We start from the raw sequence: 20,457 nt of genomic DNA, 5'->3' as shown, positions 1-20,457 counted from the left end.
AAGTACAAGGCAAGATTGGTTGCTAAAGGGTATGCACAGAAGGAAGGGATTGACTTGCAAGAGGTTTTCTCACCGGTTGTGAAGATGACCACACTACATGTGCTTTTTGCTCTCATTGTTGTATTGGACTTGAGCTGTACCAAATGGATGTAAAAACAACTTTCCTGCATGGCAACATTGATGAGAAAATCTACATGAAACTGCCCGAAGGCTTTGTAGTTCCTGGAAAAGAGCAGATGGTGTGTAGCCTGTATGGGCTGAAGCAAGCACCACGATAGTGGTACAAAAATTTTGACACTTTTATGCTATCTCATGGGTTTACACACAGCCATGCAAATCATTGTTTGTACATGAAAAATGATGCAGATGGTAGTCCCATCATACTTGTTTTGTATGTGGATGATATGTTGCTAGCTGGGAAAAGAAAGACTAGGTTGGATGCTCTAAAAAATCAGCTGAATTCAGCTTTCTCCATGAAATATTTGGGGAATGCAGAGCATATTTTGGGCATGAGGATTTGCAGAGATAGAATGTAGAAATTGCTGTTTTTATCTCAAGAAAAGTACATTGAAAAGGTACTGGACAAATTTAACATGACTGAAGCTAAGCCTTTTGGGGTACCCTTACCTCCTTATCTTAAGCTTAGTAAAGCCAATAGCCCAAAAGATGACGTGGAAGCAAATGCTATGAAGGGAGTTCCTTATGTATCAGCTTGTGGCTCTCTTATGTATGCTATGGTTGCTACTCATCCAGACATTGCTCATGCAGTGTGAGTTGTTAGCAGGTTTATGCTAAATCCTAGCAAAACACATTGGGAGGCTGTCAAATGTATTCTTCGATACCTAAAGGGTACACAAAGAAAGTGCATTTGCTATGGGCAGGGTGCACTTAGTTTGTAGGGTTATTGTGATGCAGACATGGCAGGTGACTTGGACACTCCTAGGTCCACCAACGGGTATGTCTTTATAGATGCTGGTGGGGCCGCTTCTTGGTGTTCCAGATTGCAGAACATCGTCGCACTAAGTACTACTGAAGCTGAATACATATTAGCTACTGAAAGTTCCAACATATCAGTCATATTCACTTCTTTTTGCTCCATTGTTGTACTTCAATCTTACACTTAACGAGGGGGAAATCTCTATCACAGACATGTGCTTTGCAAGTATTGGAGGCCTCTCAGTCTCCTTCATAGCAAGATGAGTCTATCGCCATTCTTTGGTAGTTTTAGCGGCTCATGTAGGATTCAAAAATTTCGCAATTCCTCGAGACGCCTCTTGGCCCATGCAGATCAGCTCGGATTTAGGCTCAGCGGGATAGTTCACTCTGCGTGAACTATGTCTTTATGTCTCAAATTCTTCAAGACTGTAAGTCTAGTACTGTTGATGAGGCTCCTGCATAGGAGGTTTGGCGTAGTGTTGTGTAGATTGAGCTTGATTCTATTGAGTGGAACCAGATCTGGGAGTTGGTTTCTCGTTTGAAGAAGCGAAAGGTGATTGGTGTAAAGTGGGTCTATAAGACCAAGTATATTGCAGATGGGACCTTGGACAGGCATAAGGCTCGGCTTATTGCCAAAGGATTCTCTCAAGGGCAGGTTTGGATTAGTTTGAAACCTTTGCACTTATAGCTCGGATGTCCACTGTTTGAGCTATCTTGGATCTTGTTGCTTATCACCATTGGCTGCTTTATCAGATGGATGTAAAGTTGTCGGCCTTTTTGAATGGTATCTTGGAGGAGGAGATGTGTCTCATAGCCTCCAATTTTCTTGTGCAGGGGAAGGAGGAGCATGTTTACATGTTGCAGAAGGCTTTCTATGGCCTAAAGCAAGCTCCTCGAGCTTGGTACTAGAGTATTGATTGCTTCTTTTTACGTAGTGGTTTCCATTGTTTGGATCATGATCCCAACCTTTATTACAAGATTGAGGGTGACAAGTGTGTATTGGTAATCTTGTTATTGATGACCTTATTATCATGGGAGTGACACATAGGAGGTTGATCAGACTTCAGAGATATAAAGTAGCCTTAGTGCTAAAGTTTACTTTAGTGAGAAGCTCATTGATGATTAATTAGACAAGGATTAATTAGCCGTTAATCAAATTCAATTTTTGGTTAATGATCAATCGGTTTCTCATTTCGAAAGATAATCTTTTAGCTATTTGGGGGTTTGTTTCTCTCTCATTTGAGTAGTACGAGTTTCAGACAAAAAAATTTCTCTTTTTTGTTGCAGAGGTTTTAGCCATGGACCATGAGCTGAAAGCATGTATGGAGTTAACCATTCTTGTCCTCTTGTCATGGGGCATATATAGGGAAGCTCCATCTGAAACTAGTCTTTCTCCTCGGATAGGGTGGTAAATAATTTGATTAAGTACTATTTACAATAATTAACAAATTCACAAAATTGAAATGCATACTTTACCACATAATCTTGGACATTGGACACCCTATTAGCTCCAAAATTGGCGTCCCTTTTGGTATTTATTTAACTTAATTGAAGAAGAAGTTGATGTACAATGGGATTCTCCCAATCCCTTTCGGTATTCCAACTCCCCTTGCTGCTCAAAATGACCAGTAAGTCTTTAATTTGATTTGCCCCTTGATTCGGTAATCAATTGGCCTTCACCCGCTTTGATGGAGATGGAAAATTCCCCAAATTCATTGATTTGCTGGTCCCTCCACTTGAATTTGACTAAAAATGGCTGCAACCCTGTTGAATCCAAGACTTCGAGCTTCCAATTTCTGGCATGCTTCTTAAGGTTGCTGCTGAACCCTAATTTCTGCTGTAGATTAGGATTTACAGTAGAGAAATCTGAAATTTCTCAACCTTTGGTGATCTCAATGTTGTAATCTTCGGAGCAAGGCTATAGAAAGGTTGGAAGATGAGAGAGAATACTGAGGAGAGAGAAAATTCAGACTCTCTTTGCAAAGAACTGAAGAAAATATGTTATTTGCTCCTGCTACCCTATCTTAGTAGCTTGTAGATGCAAAGAATTGAAGAAAATCAGTCATTTACTGCTGCTGCCTTGTCTCAACAGCTTGTAGATGTTGTCACCTGTTGTTGATAGGTCTTCTCCTGCCTTTGGTTGCCTCTCAAGGTCCTCCAATGACTGCAAATTAAACCAGCAGCATCTCCTCTCTCCCTCTTGCAGAGTGAATACACTAAAATGCATTTCTCTAGCTTCTAAAGACGTTTTTCAATCTTACATGGGTATTTTTGACAAGTAGCAGTCTTCCGAAATGGTTTTTTCAGCATTATCCATAATTAAATATTAATTTTCAATCTTTAAATACTAAAAATTAATTTAATAATTTTTTTGGTGCCCTGAAAAATAGTACGACTAGCCAATAATTAAATTGGCTTGGTAACTTCTATTCTTGAGTGTCTCTGTGCTATCTTTGATTATCAAATTGGCTTTAGGTACCATTAAACGCCACCTCTCTAGTGTCACCAATTGACACTTATGGCCAAATGAATGACTTAGGCCAACAACTGGCACCAGATACCACCAAGTACCTGTGCGGCATAACTTATAGCAACTTTTGCCTTTAACATCCCTTGATTTCCTCGAGTCCTAGACTCGTAAATTTAATCTAATCCCAATTACACCTCACATGTGCAACATTTACTTAACCATGTGATTAAAAATTAATCCACATGTTAAGTGAGGTTTCAAAAATACAAGTCCTCATGACACCATCAATTCATAACCAACAGATATTGCTATTGTTTTAGAGCTACTTCTCATTAAAATTGGTTATTACAACACTACAAGCTGAGGCCCTTTTTTCTTCTTAGAGTTCTTCAACATGAGAAAATGATTTTCTCATAATTGTGTCTCAAGAAATCCTTTTGTTTGTGAGAGGAATAGTGTAGGAAAATGAGAACTATTAGGGTAGGTTTATTTCGAAGTTTGTTCCATGAGCTTGAGCTTAAAGTTGTTGTCATAGTTTTTATCAGACATGTGTGATTCACCATGTAGACGTCTGAAAAACATATGAAAACAAGAGCATGAAATCCTGTTTCATACTTGACATACTTTTTACAAAAAAATGGGCTGGAAAAGGCTAATAAGATCACAATTTTGCCAAAAAGGCTGTGGCCTTGCAAAAAGCATACAAAACACTTGACGATTTTCACTAGGAAGGAGTCTCCTTGTTGTCACCTGCCTTCTCCCTGCCCTAAAACATGGAAACCTGCTCATGGACTGCTCAACAGGTTGATTTAGCCTTCAGCTTGGATATTATCTGCCCCAAAGTTGAAGAGTAAGCTTTTTCTTACTGTTTTCCCCCTCTCGCTCATCTTTTACATGTGTTATTTTTTTCGGTCTAAAATTTCAGACGGCATCTCTCTGGCTAATTATTGTTGCAAATTTCTTAGACTAAAGACTGAAATTTTTATAAATTTTAAACATTAACGCCATTCAACTCACAAATTTAGCCAGTAAACTCTCAAATTCTTGACAAACACTCTTTTCCCCTTTAGTGTTGGCTTTCAAATCTCTGAAGTTTCTGATTTTACAGCTGAAATTGACATTTTAGCAAGGCTAAAATAGTTGGAAATTTTTAGTGTGATGATAAGGAAGATGAGGAGAAGGATGACAATGATGAGGATGAGGACATTGAGGAGGAGGATGAGGAGGGTGGATCTTGTCCATGATCAATATTTCTACTCTTCTTCCCATATAGTTTGCTTCAGCCTTCTACTGTAGCTCAAACTCTAGAGTCTAAACTCTATTGTTATGCAACCCTTGGACTTTATGGCAGTTTGTTTTGACCTATATATCCCTTTTTGAATTTCTTTCACTTGTAGCCATCAGTGCTTAAATTGTGTCTAGACTCTAATGATTGGAAATGAGAATCTGAATATGTTTTGGCAAATCAATTTTGTGTCTTGATTATTGGATGCCTTGCTAGTAGACCAAAGCTATTGAAATGATGGAATTCTAGTTTTCATTCAACTTGTTAGCTTCTTTACTCAATTTAGTATAAAATACTAGATCTAGATATATTTTAGTTAAAAAAATAAAATAAAATTAGGCAATATATGATTCAGCCCCAGGGTGTGAATCATACTCCAATCATACTTTCATACCCGTCCGCGTATGATGTACGATTGCTGCATGAAAAAACTATGGTTGCTTTGTTTTCTAGGGTTTGGATAGGGTGAAGTCAATAGATGGATGTGATTTGAGTCCAATAATGAAGGTGTTAGAGTCCTTGGATGTGTGGGAAAGTCCTAGGGTTGATTGGGGTCGATCCACAAGCGTGATAGGGTCCTTGAATCAAAGCCTTTCTGTGCATATATTGATCTCATTGGACAACTTGGATAGCAAGAGTTTAGCACATGGTTGCTGTATAAACAGTGTGGCAAGTGGATTGGTGGTTGTGAATAATAAATAGGTAGGTTCTTTCTCTCTTCTCTTTGTTTGATTGTTGGAAGATTTTTGGACAATTTCATGTGAAAAAGGTGAGATTGTAGTTTTTTTGTTGCTTGAAGTTTTAGCAGTTGGTTAATGAGTAAGTCTGTGCATTTGTATTTGTTAGATGGGCACGTGAGATTATTTTAGGCATTTGACTTAATATTATTATTTTGTTTTTTGGCTTTTATTGGCTGGTGATTGCATTTCTAGGCCATTACTATGCTGGCCGACTTGATGTATTATTGGCATTATTTTATGCCTATTTATTTAGGCTTCCTTCTCCTCAATCATTATCATTCACTTTAAGACTTCTAGTGTAGGTGCTGTTGGAGAGGGAGCTGGCGCTAGTGCCTACACAACCAATGACTCACTGTTGAACGCAATTGTCTCCTGTTTGGTATATGGGCTCCATTTCCTGAGCATATCTTTGAGTTCTCTCTTTGCAGTGTTTTTGTTTTCTTCTGTTTTCTCTTTTCTCATGTTGTGCAATTTATTACAGCAGCCTTCTATGCTTCTATTGCTATTACAATAGTCTCCTATGCTTCCATGGCCGCACCCACTTCTAACATGGTATTATGCATCCGTGTTTGGCCTTTGGGTGCTATTTTCTGCTGTGGACAGTCTACCCTCACATTGTTGTACTGCTGATCTGACTTCCTTTGTCTGTTGCAGCTTGGGTGACCAGTTTCTGGGTATTTTCTGTTTGTTTTCAGCCATCTATTGCCCCCGTTTTGTCTAAGCTGGCTGCATTTTGATTTTCTGCATTATTTTAATGCTGTACAGCTGCAGTTAATGCTTGGATTGACTACGATTTTCACTTTCTGGCCCCCTTTGCAGGCTGGACGACAATCTTTTCAAGCCTTTGATAGTGGTTACTAGCTGGAATCAACCTGGTCTTCCCAGATTTTGCAGTTGGTTTCTAATTAACTCCTTTCTGCACTGCATATGAACTCTGACAGTGCAGTTTGTGCTGTGCTTTGACTGTACTCCCTCTTTGCTTCTCTTCTCTCCCTTATCTTCTTATCCTATCCTGTCCAAATGGCACATCCTTACTATTCTATTAAAAATAAACCTCATGGCTTAATTATCTCACATGGAATGCTATCGTGAAAGCATGGTTTATGTGGAAGAGATTATAGTATGTGGTTTCTAGAGCTATTGAGCGGTCTCACTCTCCCATTCCTCTTCCAAATGATTGGGACCCTGTCAACCATGAGGAAGCTGTGCTTACATGGGATTACGATGATGCCCATGCATATTTTGCTCTTCTCTGATGTATCTCTAAAGAGGTTCTACTAGCAGTCACCTTGTGCAAAACAACTTCAGCGGTATGGGAGAAGCTTCAGATGTTGTATGAGGCTTCCTCGACTATGCATGTTGTTACTCTCTATGGACAGCTCCAGTAGATTGAGCCGATGGATACTATCTAGTCTTTCTTACTTGTGTTACATGGGTATAGGATCAACTTCAGCACATGCAATCTGCATTTTCAGAGGCTCATCTTGTGGGGATTGTGCTCTATAAACTCTCTGTGGAGTTTGATGGAGTAGCCAATGCTTTGTGGGCCTAGATATCATTAATGCTAGTTAATTTCACTTGTATGTCGTTGATGCTACTTGAGCATGAGGCATCTTTGAGATTACAAGGGAGGCTTCCATCTCGGTATGGAGGCTATGATGAGGCATTTGTAGCTCCAAAGAGGGGTGATAGGAAGAAGTCGAAGGCCCAGTGCCATCACTATGGTAAGAAGGGACATTTGTGCAAGGGCTATAAGGAGTTAGCGGCTTTGAGGAAGGAGGAGGAGGAGGAGGAGGAGAAGTAGGATATGGACTCTTCCGATGAGGAGTCCTTATCCTCTTATGACATTGACTTGGATCCTTTGGGTAAGGTGCTGATCTTTTAAACCTTGAACAGTGTGCAGCAGCAGTCAGCTGCCCCAAATGGACGACCAGCAACAATGGTTTGCTCAGATTGATGCCCCAGGGTAGGTTGCAAGCCCCAAATTAGGGTTCAGCTGCTGTCTTTGCCCCCCTAGAACTACCCGCTCCAGCCCCTTTATAGCCTTGCATGGCTCCTCTGATCATGCTGATTGCCATGTGGCAAACCTGCCCATGCAAACTTAGCCTCTGACCGAATTTCCAGCCATTTGTAAATTCAGCAAATTGAAAAATACTTGGCCCTGCCAAGTTTTGGCCATTGTCAAGCCTCAAATTTAAATTCCTAACCTTTTTGAACTTGAAAATGTTTGAAACTAACCTTTACAAACCTTAGTCCAAGACACTAGATGCTCATCCCTCTAACCCCTTTGACACTGAAAGTCATTCCATGGGGATATCCAATGTCTTTGACCCAGATCTATCCCAAGTACCCACTGGGATATGTCCTTCACAACTTCTGCGAATGTCCTTGACTTTCCAAGTCAATTTTGCTCGTCACTCTGACTCAGATTTCAACTTAATCTCATGTGCACAACTTAATTGTTGCGAGAAATAAATTTGAAAGTTCACAACCTGGTGATAGATCCTACAAAGAAGCTTAATCAGTTGCAAAGATTACATGCTGAATTTCCTTACCCTTTTGTTTCTTCAAATTTGAGCAAAACCCTGTCACCTTCTTCAAACTCCAAATCCACATCCTTTTGATGCTTACCTACATCCTTCTTTGAATTAATAAAGATATTTCTACAGCAGACCTAATACAATCTCCCAATGTTAGACGAATTGATTTGTGGCAAAGATTTTATATTTGGGCCTCATGATTTCATTGCAGAAGTATGCATTGCATTTTTGCAAGCGATTTCTAGTACTTTTTTCTTTGTGTCTTTTTTCCGTAACAATTATTCTTCACTAGAGAAGTATTAGTTCTTGAAGAGGACCTACTTCTCTCCATTTCCAAGTCCCTTGCTCATGAAGTAGGTTCAAGTGACACAACCCTAAAGAGGATTCCACTTTTTTCTTTTACTTTGTCCAGCACAAAAGGAGGACACTAATACCTGCAGCTTTCTATGTAATTTTTGTATGTTTTCTCACAATGAATAAAGAAGAGAGTTGGGATTCTGCTTCTTAACACTTCCACAATTCACATGTGCTGATTGCTGATTTTCTGTTGGTTTCAGTGCTTCCTTGCTTTTATGTATATTCACAGAATGAGTCCCATCCTTCTCGTGGAAGCCGTGCAGTTTCAGCATTGGAGCAACCGATTGCAACAGTTGACAGTACTGGAGGGGAGGAGGATTGGGAGGGAGAAGGTTATGAATATGACAGGGCATTGTCAGCAGATCGAACATACTTGAAGTTCAAAAAACGATTGGACTGTTATCCAGAACAATGTTTCAGGTTTAGATATGGTTCATAAGGACTTTGTATATTGCTGTTAGTCTTATTTTGTTGCCATAGGAGAAAGACCTAACATGTGAAAATCCTTTGCCTGTAGGTATTGCTTCAGAGGAGCTCCTTTATGGGCTAACAAAGATGGGAGAGAACCTGGTGTGTGCTCAGTATGTGGTGGACCTAGGGTGTATGAGATGCAATTAATGCCGCCTCTTCTTTATTATTTGCAGCAAGCCTGCAAGGATTCTCCTTTGACAACATTCTCACCAAATGATTGGGAATGGCTAACGTTGATAGTTTTTACATGTGCTCAGGTCAGTGTTTTTATTGCTCAAGAGTTTTACCTTATTGAATGTAGGTTATGCCTGTTGTATGTTCTAATGCATGGAGTTGTTTTGTTTGCTGAAGAGTTGTGCACCCTGCCTTGCTCAAGATGGTAGTACTGGCAATGAGAAACCATGGATCATTGTAGAAGAGGCTGCAATTCTTCAGTATGAGACCTGACCGATCTGGTCTATATTGCAAGGGTTATCTCACCTCTCCGTCATCTTAAGCACTCCACACCCTGGTTCATTAGATTGTACTCAACTTCAGATGCCATTTTATGGTGAAACCAGTGGTATTGGGAGGCTTTGAGATGCACACACAAATGAGCCCTTTAAGCAGAGCCAATATTTATGTCTCTTCCTGGATGATCCTCTGTTAGATTTTTGGCTCTCTTCAAGGTGCAGTGGCTGTGTACAATGGTGGACTTCTTTTAGGTTGGTTAACCAGTATGAATTAAAGTGGTCCCTTCCACTGATATTGTGCTTGTTTTAGATTCATACATTCATTGTATTAATATTGTCACGATTTTGATGATTTAAATGAACCTGTTGAATTGCGTCACTAGTAAGTGGGCTGTTGGAGTTTACATGGTTTTTCTCCTTTTGAGCAGATTCTGATTAGGGGCCTGGGGGGCATGCGAGCCTGATTTTCTGAGTTAAAAATACTACACTGGTGATGGAATTTGTGAAGACATGATATTGTAGTGGGTCTAACACCTTAGCTAAACCTTTCTCTTCTGGAGAAAGCACATATTTGGTGTAAATGATGTAGGTTGTAACTAAAGAGGATTATTTGATTTTGGGTTGAAGTCAGGAAACTGAGATGTATATTGTTTTAATACAGCATTTATTTGTTCCACAATTTTGGTTTCAGAAATTTGAGGGCAATTGTGATTCGCTAAGAATGCTGGGCCATAACATACCAAAGATTTCGAATTGACTCCTGTTATTTCATCAGACTCCATTCTGACCTGTTTCCCTCATCGGTGTCCCCAAGTCTAATACTTCTATATACATTCATGCTGTGTATATGGACTTGCATCCATGTGTATACATGCCTTCAGTGACATGCATTTTATGTACGTGTATGAATTGACTCCTGTTATTTCATCAGACTCCATTCTGACCTGTTTCCCTCATCGGTGTCCCCAAGTCTAATACTTCTATATACATTCATGCTGTGTATATGGACTTGCATCCATGTGTATACATGCCTTCAGTGACATGCATTTTATGTACGTGTATGATGGTTCACATTTCTAGATCCATATACGCATGTGGGCAGCGTTGTATTATGCATGCATGTGCAGATGCACCATCCATTGGAAATCTGTAAGATTGGAACATGGTGGATAGGTGCATTAACTAATTGCAAATGTGGAACCAAGGAGAGCCCGGCGTTTCTCATTGCATGGCATAAGGTTGATTAACATGTGATAGATGATAAAGTGGAAACAAAGACCGTTGGTTTATCATTGGTTGGCATCATGTGATAGATGATACTGTGGAACCAAGAAAGGCCCATGGTTTATCATTGCATGGTATAAGGTTGATTGATCATGTGATAGATAAGGTTTTTACCCTCCTTTTGTCCCTTGGACCATATTTGCAATGTGATAGGAGAAAAGTTTATAATCAATATGGCTGTCAAGTTCTTTAGATAGACTTGCCAATTGAACCATTACCGGATATCATGCTTGATTGTCAATGGATCAAAATTAAAGGCCCTTTTCTTCATATTATGTCTGAGGGTTTGAATTGTTCAACAATCCTTTGACATGCTCTCTCTTTGTGCATGCACACATTTTCGAGGCTTTTTTTCATATTAAAGATTCCAATTGTTTAACAATCCTATGACATGTCTTTCATTGGACACACACACACACACAGTGTGTGTGTGTGTGTGTGTGTGTGTGTAACTTTGGATCCCTTTATTTAGAGTCATTTTCTTACAGATGAGTTAGGTTACTAATGATGCCCAAAACAACAATAAACTCACATTAGGGTACGGGCTAGCACTCAAGTAGAAAGTAATATCATTGTTTATAAATGCTTGTACCCTTTGCCATCAAGGAAAAGAAAGAAGTTCATTTAAAACAAAGGCCAATTGCTAGAATAAATAGAATTTCTATTTTTAAAAATTGCTAGAATAAATAGAATTGCCATTTTAAAAATATTCTTCAAAATAAGTTATTTATGTTTCCTCTCATCATTTGAAGTCTACCCTTCCAAGTTTTAAGGTTGCTCTGAAGCTTTAGGCACTTGAAATCAAGCATCATGAAATCTTGCAATTCATGGGTCCTAGAAGGGTTGCAACTTGCATGAAGGGGTTTCACTTGATTGAGGCTAAACGCTACTTTTTTCTTGTTGCTTGTCATGACTAATCTCTTTTACAAGGCAATAGTTTGATGTGGTTAACAAGGCAACTCCTTAAGTCTTAAAATTTCTTGCCATCTTGGCCATATGTTAGTTGCTAAATGCAAACATCTCCTCCTCCCATTATATACAAGCATGTTACTCTAGTTGTCTTGTGCTTTGGTCATCTAAAGTGTAGTAGCTTGTGACCTCAAATGATTGCGCCAAACATGTGGAGTTTCAAAGGAGGATACAAACACAACTCTAAAAGCCTTAAATGATTGTGGTAATAACCATATTCTTGTAGAATTGCATACCAAGGGTATCTTGCTAGATCATTGAACATGAATTACAATAGAGAGCCCCACATTATGGTGTAGAACAATAATAATGGCATTAGAAAGGACCCTCAGTGACATGTTGGACAAAATTGCATAGGAATAAGTGAGCTAGGACTAAGGCAATACTTCCAAGGACGTTGGAAGAGCCTATTCTAGATAATGGATGTTAGTTTGAAGAGGATTGGAATATGAGTTTGAGAATGGTTGTGTATCCAATGATTGGATATCTATCCCAAAGGGGGAAAGATATACAAGCTACACAAGATAGAACTATTTTGAAAGGATTATTTTCAATTGTTTGTGTGTGCTTAAAAAATGCTCATGAACTATGTGTAACAAGATAATTAAGGACAAACAATGATACACTACTTTTTTAGGTTTGTAAAACTTTTATTATGTCCGTTGTTTAAAATCTTCATAAAGTATGACCATAGCCAACTTTGGTTCTTGGTATCTATTAAATTTTAACAAATTTACATAAGGATTTGACATTTCTAGTTTGATAGTATAAAAGTTATGTCAAAACTAGGTCCCTTTTGTACCAAGTGAGAACTCAACCTTTGGACACCAGAAATCTATATATAGCAAAACAATTATTATGACTTTCCAAATCTACACTATAAGTAAATTTGGTGTGTATAAGTGATATTTTACTAGTGCACTTTTACATAAATATGGGAGGAAGTGATGATTTTTTTGGGGAGGTCCTCTTCTATTGGCATACTTACCCTACCTTTATTTAGGCACATAATGGTTGCTAGACAAAGCATGGTAGGTCCAAATTGAAGAACTAGGAAGCTATGTGTCATAATTTTTCTCACCCATAGACAAAAGACCTACATATCCTTTCAAGCTAGAACAGTGTGATTGCCCATTTTGCTAAGAGCTCCATCGTGTTAATTATGCTACGATATAACAATCATGGTGCATAAACAACTTGATGCTTTGTTACCTAGTAAAAAATGTGAGCAGAAGGGGGTGGGATAAGGTTTTCCTAAATCAAAAAAGTTTGTATACATTGGGGTTTGGGGCATGAGCACACAACCAAATATATTTGGCATAGGGGACTAATCCTAATGGAATGAAAGCCAAATGGCAAGAACAAAGGGAGCTACGGCTACTTATATTTGTTAAACACACATTGTTATGAGGCCATAAATACACTAGATTGAAAGTGATCATTCAAAAAATGCGTGTACAAATTCTTAAAGGCCCTATAATTGGATAAAGCTCTTAATATCCCACTTGACTTGAGCATAGCACTCACAAGTAGGAGACAAATCATGCTAACAAGTAGACAGAGAACTAGCAGCCGATTTTTTGTATGTTTTATGTTGATGTGTTATACATTTTTTGTACTATTTAACATCATCTAGCCCATAAATTCATCTTTCATGGAATTGTAGGAGACTCCATCTTTCAGTGCTTAAGAACTTGAAATGTTTGCCATCATGGTTGTAAGTATCAAAAGTGCTTCTATAAAAGAATGGAGTCATTGAAATTGAACCTTCCATCATATATGGAGCAAAACTACACTTGGATTGACCATCTAGTAATTAGAAACACTATTCCATGCTTGAGTGTGCCCACTTGTATTGAATTTGAGAGAGAGAGAGGTCCATTGTCATCCAACTATACAAAGACCCTTGTATGCTTTGGTTGGCAAGGTGTGGTTATTTCCTACGGCGAGGTGATATCATAATTTAATGTAATATTTTTTGTGTTGAATAAATGCACTATATTTGTAAAAACCATGGTTTCAATTGTCAATGACGTTAGGTTCCCATCAAGTTTTTCAATTTTGCATGGAATGTTTTTATGGAAACATGAGAAGGAAGCTAAAACAAATAACAAAAAATGATGATGTTACTTGCTTGCTAGATAGGATGTAGTAGGAGTACAAAGTATCTAACTCCAATTCTCCATCTTAATTTGAGCATAGTATGTTACATGAGACAAACAAGCCTCTTATTGATTTAACCTAGTTAAAGGACTTTTATATCGATGATTCTCAAGTGATGTGAAGGCAAAAGGCATAGGGAAGCTATCTAGCCAAGAGCATAAGTAATAAAATTTAACGATGGTTTTGTCCAAAACCACAACAAAGTGGACCATGGGCTCAATCTTAAGGAGATTACAAGTTTTTTGAAGCTATGAAATGAATCTGCTGTTTGTTGAGCGCATAGTGAAAGCTTGAATTTATAAGAATCATAAACCAAGGAATTTGATAAAGTATAAGGAGTAGAATGCATGTTGATTGTATGTAGTGGAAGCATCTCCCTTTATGCTGAATGCCCGCTCTGCATTCGCTTGGTGCAAATTCAGGTAGCGCTTTAGTAGGGGAAAAAAGGTCGCACGTTGCAAAATTGATTTTTAGGATAAAATTGCATAATCTTCTTCAAGACGACCACGATGGGATTCGAACCCACGACCTTTGGATCCGAAGTCCAACGCGCTAATCCACTGCGCTACGCGGTCATAGATATCTATTAAGGCTCTTTAATTAAACATAAACAAATGAAAGAATTCAGATCAACGGTCCTGCATATGTCAAAGTAGGACTTCTATAGTTGGCCTTTGGTAGGGGTTTGAAATTAGATAATACTAAATTATGAAATTATAAAATTGCAAGATATTAAGAAAAGGTGTGAAAAGCTTCACTTGAGCTTTCTTGAATCAACCAATACTTATGATGCTAATGTTTATTGCTTGATGTCTTTTTGTGGATGCCATCGCCATGAATAAAAAAGCATGTGAGGTTATTTCTTGATGTATTTTTGTGAATGCCATTGTTATAAATAAAAAAGCATGAGAGATTAATAAAACAAATGAAAGAAACATAATATCTTTCATGGATGTCTCATGTGCAAAGCGACATGAGCACCATACAATATGTATGGTGGAAAGTTGACACAAGTCTCTCAAATCTTATAAAGTTGGGGGATTTTTGTCTTGTGACAAGCAAAGTTTTGTGTGGTGGTTGAGAGATGTATAACCCCCAAAGAAGATAGAAAATATTCAAGGATCTTGTTGGAAAATACTACCATGTAGCAAATAATTGGAAATTACGACTCTCTTTAATAAGGTTATTGCACGAGCCTTGTCTTGTCATATTACACTATAATGCAACTAGAACTCTTACTCTTGTGGTAACCATTAGTAAGAAATTGCCCGTACCATCCATGCCTATTCATGATGCTATACATAAACCTTTAGCATATATTCATGAGGTTATTTTAGTATCTTGTAATTTTAAAGTTTCCTGTGTATCAAACGGTCTTTGAAAGCACAAGCTTTTTTGTCTTGGAATTTAATTGCAACTTTGTAATAGAACTCTTTTAAATTTACCCCTTATAAAATCAATATACTAATTGTGTGTGATCACACATGCTATTCTTTCATGAGTAGTGAAAATTTAAAAATGCACTTACATAGTACTTAATCAGAGCTTACCAGATAATTATTGTAAGATATTTTCATAAAGACATGAGTACTTTTGTTTTTCTATTTAAACAAGGGTTGGAGAATATTGCTCATACTTGCATTAAGGCACCCAATAGGGCAGCTTCTTGCATCTAAAGGAGAAAAATAGGCGATAGTAATCTCTATGACTATAGAATTTAAATAGTGACATTTTCTTTACTTTGTTGGGTCAAAACATTAGCTCAACTATACCGATCTCCCCTTTTCTCTCACATGCCATTTGACCAAAAATTGGCACAATATGGTCAAATTTTCATGCTCATGTGCACGTCACGCTTGTGCTCCATCTATAACCATGTTTGGTGCTAATGACTATTAAAAAGGACTTGCCTTTTTGAGGAGGTGTACAATGCTAAAAATTTAGTTGGCCCAACTTTCAAGACTATCAATCTATGTCTCCTATTTCCATCTTATCACGAACATAAATATTTTGATGATCTAAACAAAAAATCTTTTTACTTGATATCTACTTGGACCTTGATGCACATGTACTAGGAGGACACAACAATACAATAATATTGGGACATAACTCACACAACCAATTGGACATATTGAATGCATTATAGTATAAGAAATGCTATAAAATACATAGAAAATACTCATAACAAAGAAAACACTAGTATGAAAGAATAAAACAACATATTCATCCCTTTGTTATCTCAGTTGAAGCCTAATACAACTAATCTTTAGGAATGCCAACTAACTACAAGTCCCATGATCCTTGAAGGCTCATTCATACCTAGTATGTATGCGATAAGGGCACACTTGGCACAACCTAGAGGTTGGCTTTCTAAAGCCATGAATTAGGCCCAATAATCACTTGAACAAAATTTCAAAACTTTTGACAAATATTTTGTATGTATTGAAAGACACATTTGGAATCTTTTTAAAGACACCCTTAGAATTATCTATTTTTTGTATGATTTTTCAAAAGCACACAATTTCAAGCCAATGTTTAAAAATTGATATGAAAAAGGCTTACTTCTTAAACATGATATTTTCTCCTAAAAAGAAGCCTCATTTTAGAAGAAAATTTAGAAGTAGTCATAATAGAAGATATAATATTAATTCATAGGAAACTTATTAATTAATACGAGACCCTACCAAGGCATGGTGATGAGATTTAGCAATGGTTGCTAAATGTGTACTAATTGTAAAAATGATGACATTTTTAATAAACAAGGGTTAAAAGAGAAGGCCAATTCTCATCTGTAACCCTCTTTTATTACAACATCTTTGTCATTAGTCACCCATTGAGCGAGATGGTGCATCATCCCCTCTATTGACAACACTGTAGGGCCAAAGTTTGGTTAATTTCTTAATTACAACCTAACTAGATAAAAGTAGGAGAAGAATAATAGCGCCTTATTAATTGCCCATATTTCTATATATTTAGCCTTGCATTATTATTAAGTAACAACAAAACCTTACTCTTTTCTCTCTCTTCTATTTCCTTTCGTGTTTAGTAGTTCCAATCTCAAAAAAGCTGATTACCATCTCAAAAAAATGTCCAATTCTCCAAAGATCTTCATTATGATCTCAAACTAATTGTTTTTTGAATTTTTACTAATTTTTATTTTTGGGCCTTGATTTTTTAAATGCTTTTGCTTTTATAGCTACATATCCTACTATTGCTTTTATTTGTGTTTTTGCCTTCTTTATTTTCCTTCTCTTCTTACCATTTCTCTTTCTCTCATATTCATATGTGTCATTGGAAGAAGCTTGAGGTATCATTTGAATTGTAACAAGAAAGAATCTCCTCAATGCATTGATTTGAATTCCGAGAGCACAATTTGCGTTTGCATTTGCAATAGTTTTAGAAGTTCTAGTAATTATATATTTGATTTTTACAAGTCTTTTTGTTCTTCTTCTTTCTTGTCTCACCATTTCTCTTTTTCTTTTGGCCTATTTGTATTATGCTCCATTGGAAGAAGCTTGAGGTAAAAATCAAGGAAGTCATCAATGTATTGTTTAGAATATCAATTCTTTATGCTTGCACATAGTTGTAGAAGTTGTAATTTAAAGCATAATATAATAAATTGTTACAAGCCGTTCTCTCTCCCCCCTCTCTTGGATTATTGAGATCTTGAATACGCCCTAAGAAGATATTAAAATTTTTATTTGGATTTTGATAACACTTTTTCTTTTTGAAGTACGGAAGCTCTTCCCTCAAGGAGGTCTCACCACATTTTAGATGTGTTTGTAATATATTTAGAAGTGTTGAATGTTGTAGGCCTTTCTCTTCCTTCTAGGGCATATGGATGAAGCTCCTTAAAAAATGAGACTCTCATTGTTTTTACTTGTGTTTATTATATATTTAAGGATTGCTCAATGCTACATGCCTTTCTGTTCTTTCTATGAGAGAAGCAAAAGGTTAAGAGATGAATAAAAGCAGCACATTGATATTTGGATGGATAGAGGGTTATATCTAACAGATATGTTGATAGGCGAGGCATTCAAATTTCATACATTTTATGATATAATTTGATTTATTGGAGATGAACATAGTGGGTTATTGGGATATTGCACTCTCAACATGAAACAAAGGTTCATTATTGTGATCCAAATGCATTATTAAAATGTTATGCTTGGGAGGAAAAATATAAACAACAAGAAGCAAGTAGGTTAAGATCGAGATACAGTTACAATCATTGGAGGTGCAATTAGAGAAGCTCAAAGAGAAGAATGAAAAACAAATTTCATATTTTGTATCTCATTGAGAGTAACAAAAGAAAATACATGCTCCTAATATATGCATGGGATGACCACTTTGGATAGACGTTGTGGTAAATGATTGTCAAAAAGGCATTTCCTGTTTTTTAGTAATGCTTATATTTCAACTTTATCATTTTAACATGTTTTTAATATATGTAGCACATTTTATTAAGGCATGGGATATCATTTTTGATAGTTATGTACCACTATCAACATGAAACACTGAAGGCATATACAAATCTTACTTCCAATGAAGAAACATGTTACTTTAAACCATAAGATGTGGTAGTAGGATAGTAAACATAACATCCATGTGTGAGGTATTCTATACTTTCTTAAAAAAAACAACTTCAACATAAACGTTCACCAAATGCTCCATAGCAAACTAAAGAAATTATAGAAGAAGATCTAATTCTTCCTTTGAATGAAGTTTCTTTATAGTATTATGCAATTTCATACAATACATGTGATTTTATCACACAAATTGTAGAGAATTCAATCAAACAATGTTCTAGGTTCTAGTTTTCTCATCTTTCTCTTTTTCTTCTAGTAAGATAGCTTTTCCTTTATTATGCATGAGATATATTTGTCACTTGTAGCCTTTCAAGGAGGGATTCTCTATAGGAGTAGGAACTAGCGCATAAGAAATATATATTTGGGAATATCCAACAACATAAATTCCCCCCAAGTATGAAAAAAGAGAAAATATATGTTTGAGTGAGTGATTGAATAGCCTCTGCTTTAGTGAGTAATTGAATAACCTTTGCAATGTCTTTTTTCTAAACTCCTTCCATTATATATATCTCTTTAAAGTTTGCTATTACAAGTTTAAAAATCGATCACTACTGAGTCATTGAAGGAGTTGAATAATGGTCATTCGAACAAGGGGTAACATTCCACATAACCTTCTCCTCTTCAATGGGAAATAGCTCCTCAATATTCACATTTTCTTGTTCAACCTTTTCAATCCTCTTGCATCTAGCTTCTAATTTGTGAAGTATTTTTAGGTCTATATGCTCTCTCTAGTACACCAAGAAGCACATAAATCTAGAATATAATTCATATAACTCACAATTCTATTTATATAATCAGTAGTTCTATGTTACTATCCAATTTGTAGGAAGATTTTGTAGCCTTTTTTTTATCACTATCCTTTGGTTCTTTGTTGACCCTTCCTTGACATGGATAGTTGATGAAAGTCCTAGACTTCTATAACGACTTTTCTAGTCTTCACCATTTCCTTAAAGCTTTGGAAATCCTCTAGGAAATATAACATGTTTGATAAGATGATCTACTATTTCTTGAAGGCTGCATTGAGGATTTTCCTAGCATTGTCAAAGCAACAAGTCCAACTTTTTAAAGAAAGGAAAATATTTTTTCTTCTCAAGATTCCTCTCCATTGGCAATTCCTCCTCCAATATAATTTTCCTCTATGCCAAGGTCCTTTGAGCTTTTTGCATCCACTTGTATCTCCTCTCTAATATTTCCATGTTTGATAATAAGACCTATTTTGTGTGAAATGATGCATTGAGGATTTTCCTAGCATTTTTAAAGCAAAAAATCAGTCCAAATTTGAAAGGAATAACTTCTCATCTCAAGATTCTTCTCCACTGACAATTTCTCCTCCAATATAAATTTCCTCTATGCTAGGCCCTTTTGAGCTTTTGCATTCCCTCATATCTCCTCTTCAATGTTTAAGGACTTTGTATGATCAAATGCCATGGATGTTATATTTTCTCCTTTGAGACCTCCATTTTTATTTAAATGAGATATATTATCCAAGAATAGGGTAGATTAGAAATTATTAGATCAATTTTATGGATCGTTGGCCCTGTGCTAGGGTCCAGATGCAAAATGATGCTATTTCTTTATATTTGGCATGTTTGAAGGCTTGCCATTGCATATTGATGGAATTTTGGATATTACATTCAAACAGATACAACAATCTTGTAGTGAACATGAGAAATATGTGCAACTTCTCAACATCATTCCTTATCAAAAAAATTGATACCCAAGCTTAACAATAGGACTTGCAATGGAACCTCCCACAATTGGACTTTAGGTTTTGTTAGGATCTAAAATGGTCTCGATAGTAACTCCCCATCACACCTAGAGCTCACTCACGCCACACACTCAGACACCATCTCTCCATGGCTTGTAGCCATGAGTAGTTAGCTACTATAAGTAGAAATTGATAGTCTATATCATGCTATTGTAGTCCATATAATTGATTGGTCTGAAACTCACCCAAGAAAGAAGTTTTCCCAAATAGATTAGTGAGTAAGTCACCAGAGATTAGTTAGTAAGTCACCAAATAAGATGTATGGTCCCTAACCATGTGCATCACTTACAATGTATGGATTTAACTATCCAACCATCCTTGCCTTCCACATAAATAATCACGAATAGACACCTCTCAACCTTACTAAAGCCTCAAGGGAATATATCACTCATAGACTAACAATGTGGAGAACCTCACCCAATCCACAGAAAAA

The 20,457-nt window shown here is 36.8% G+C and overlaps 1 protein-coding gene and 1 non-coding gene across 6 annotated transcripts in view; one reads left to right on the top strand and one right to left on the bottom strand.

Moving 5' to 3' along the window:
* The window catches only part of LOC148038961 (programmed cell death 2 C-terminal domain-containing protein), a 127,928-nt gene extending 117,982 nt beyond the window's left edge, over positions 1 to 9,946 (top strand). Inside the window, exons 6-9 of one of the 5 annotated variants that reach the window (XR_015690353.1) lie at positions 8,529 to 8,748; positions 8,846 to 9,056; positions 9,176 to 9,503; positions 9,680 to 9,946. Coding sequence is in view for 2 of the 5 variants with exons in the window: in XM_087674827.1 (XP_087530953.1) it covers positions 8,529 to 8,748; positions 8,846 to 9,056; positions 9,151 to 9,246 (527 nt within the window). In the remaining 3 variants the exon portion in view is untranslated. The other 4 variants (XR_015690354.1, XR_015690352.1, XM_087674828.1 and 1 more) reach the window with 4 other exon arrangements.
* Positions 9,947 to 14,168: 4,222 nt separating this feature from the next.
* TRNAR-UCG (transfer RNA arginine (anticodon UCG)) lies at positions 14,169 to 14,242 on the bottom strand. Its single transcript has one exon. It is a non-coding gene; the product is annotated as a tRNA-Arg (tRNA).
* Positions 14,243 to 20,457: the final 6,215 nt, after the last annotated feature.

This window comes from Lygodium microphyllum, chromosome 3 (genome assembly GCF_053477565.2).
Source record: "Lygodium microphyllum isolate KBCC chromosome 3, Lygodium_microphyllum_v1.1.10, whole genome shotgun sequence".
Taxonomy (NCBI): Eukaryota; Viridiplantae; Streptophyta; class Polypodiopsida; order Schizaeales; family Lygodiaceae; genus Lygodium; species Lygodium microphyllum.
The sequence above is the reverse complement of the archived record's forward strand: the minus strand, read 5'-3'. Positions and strand labels throughout refer to the sequence as shown.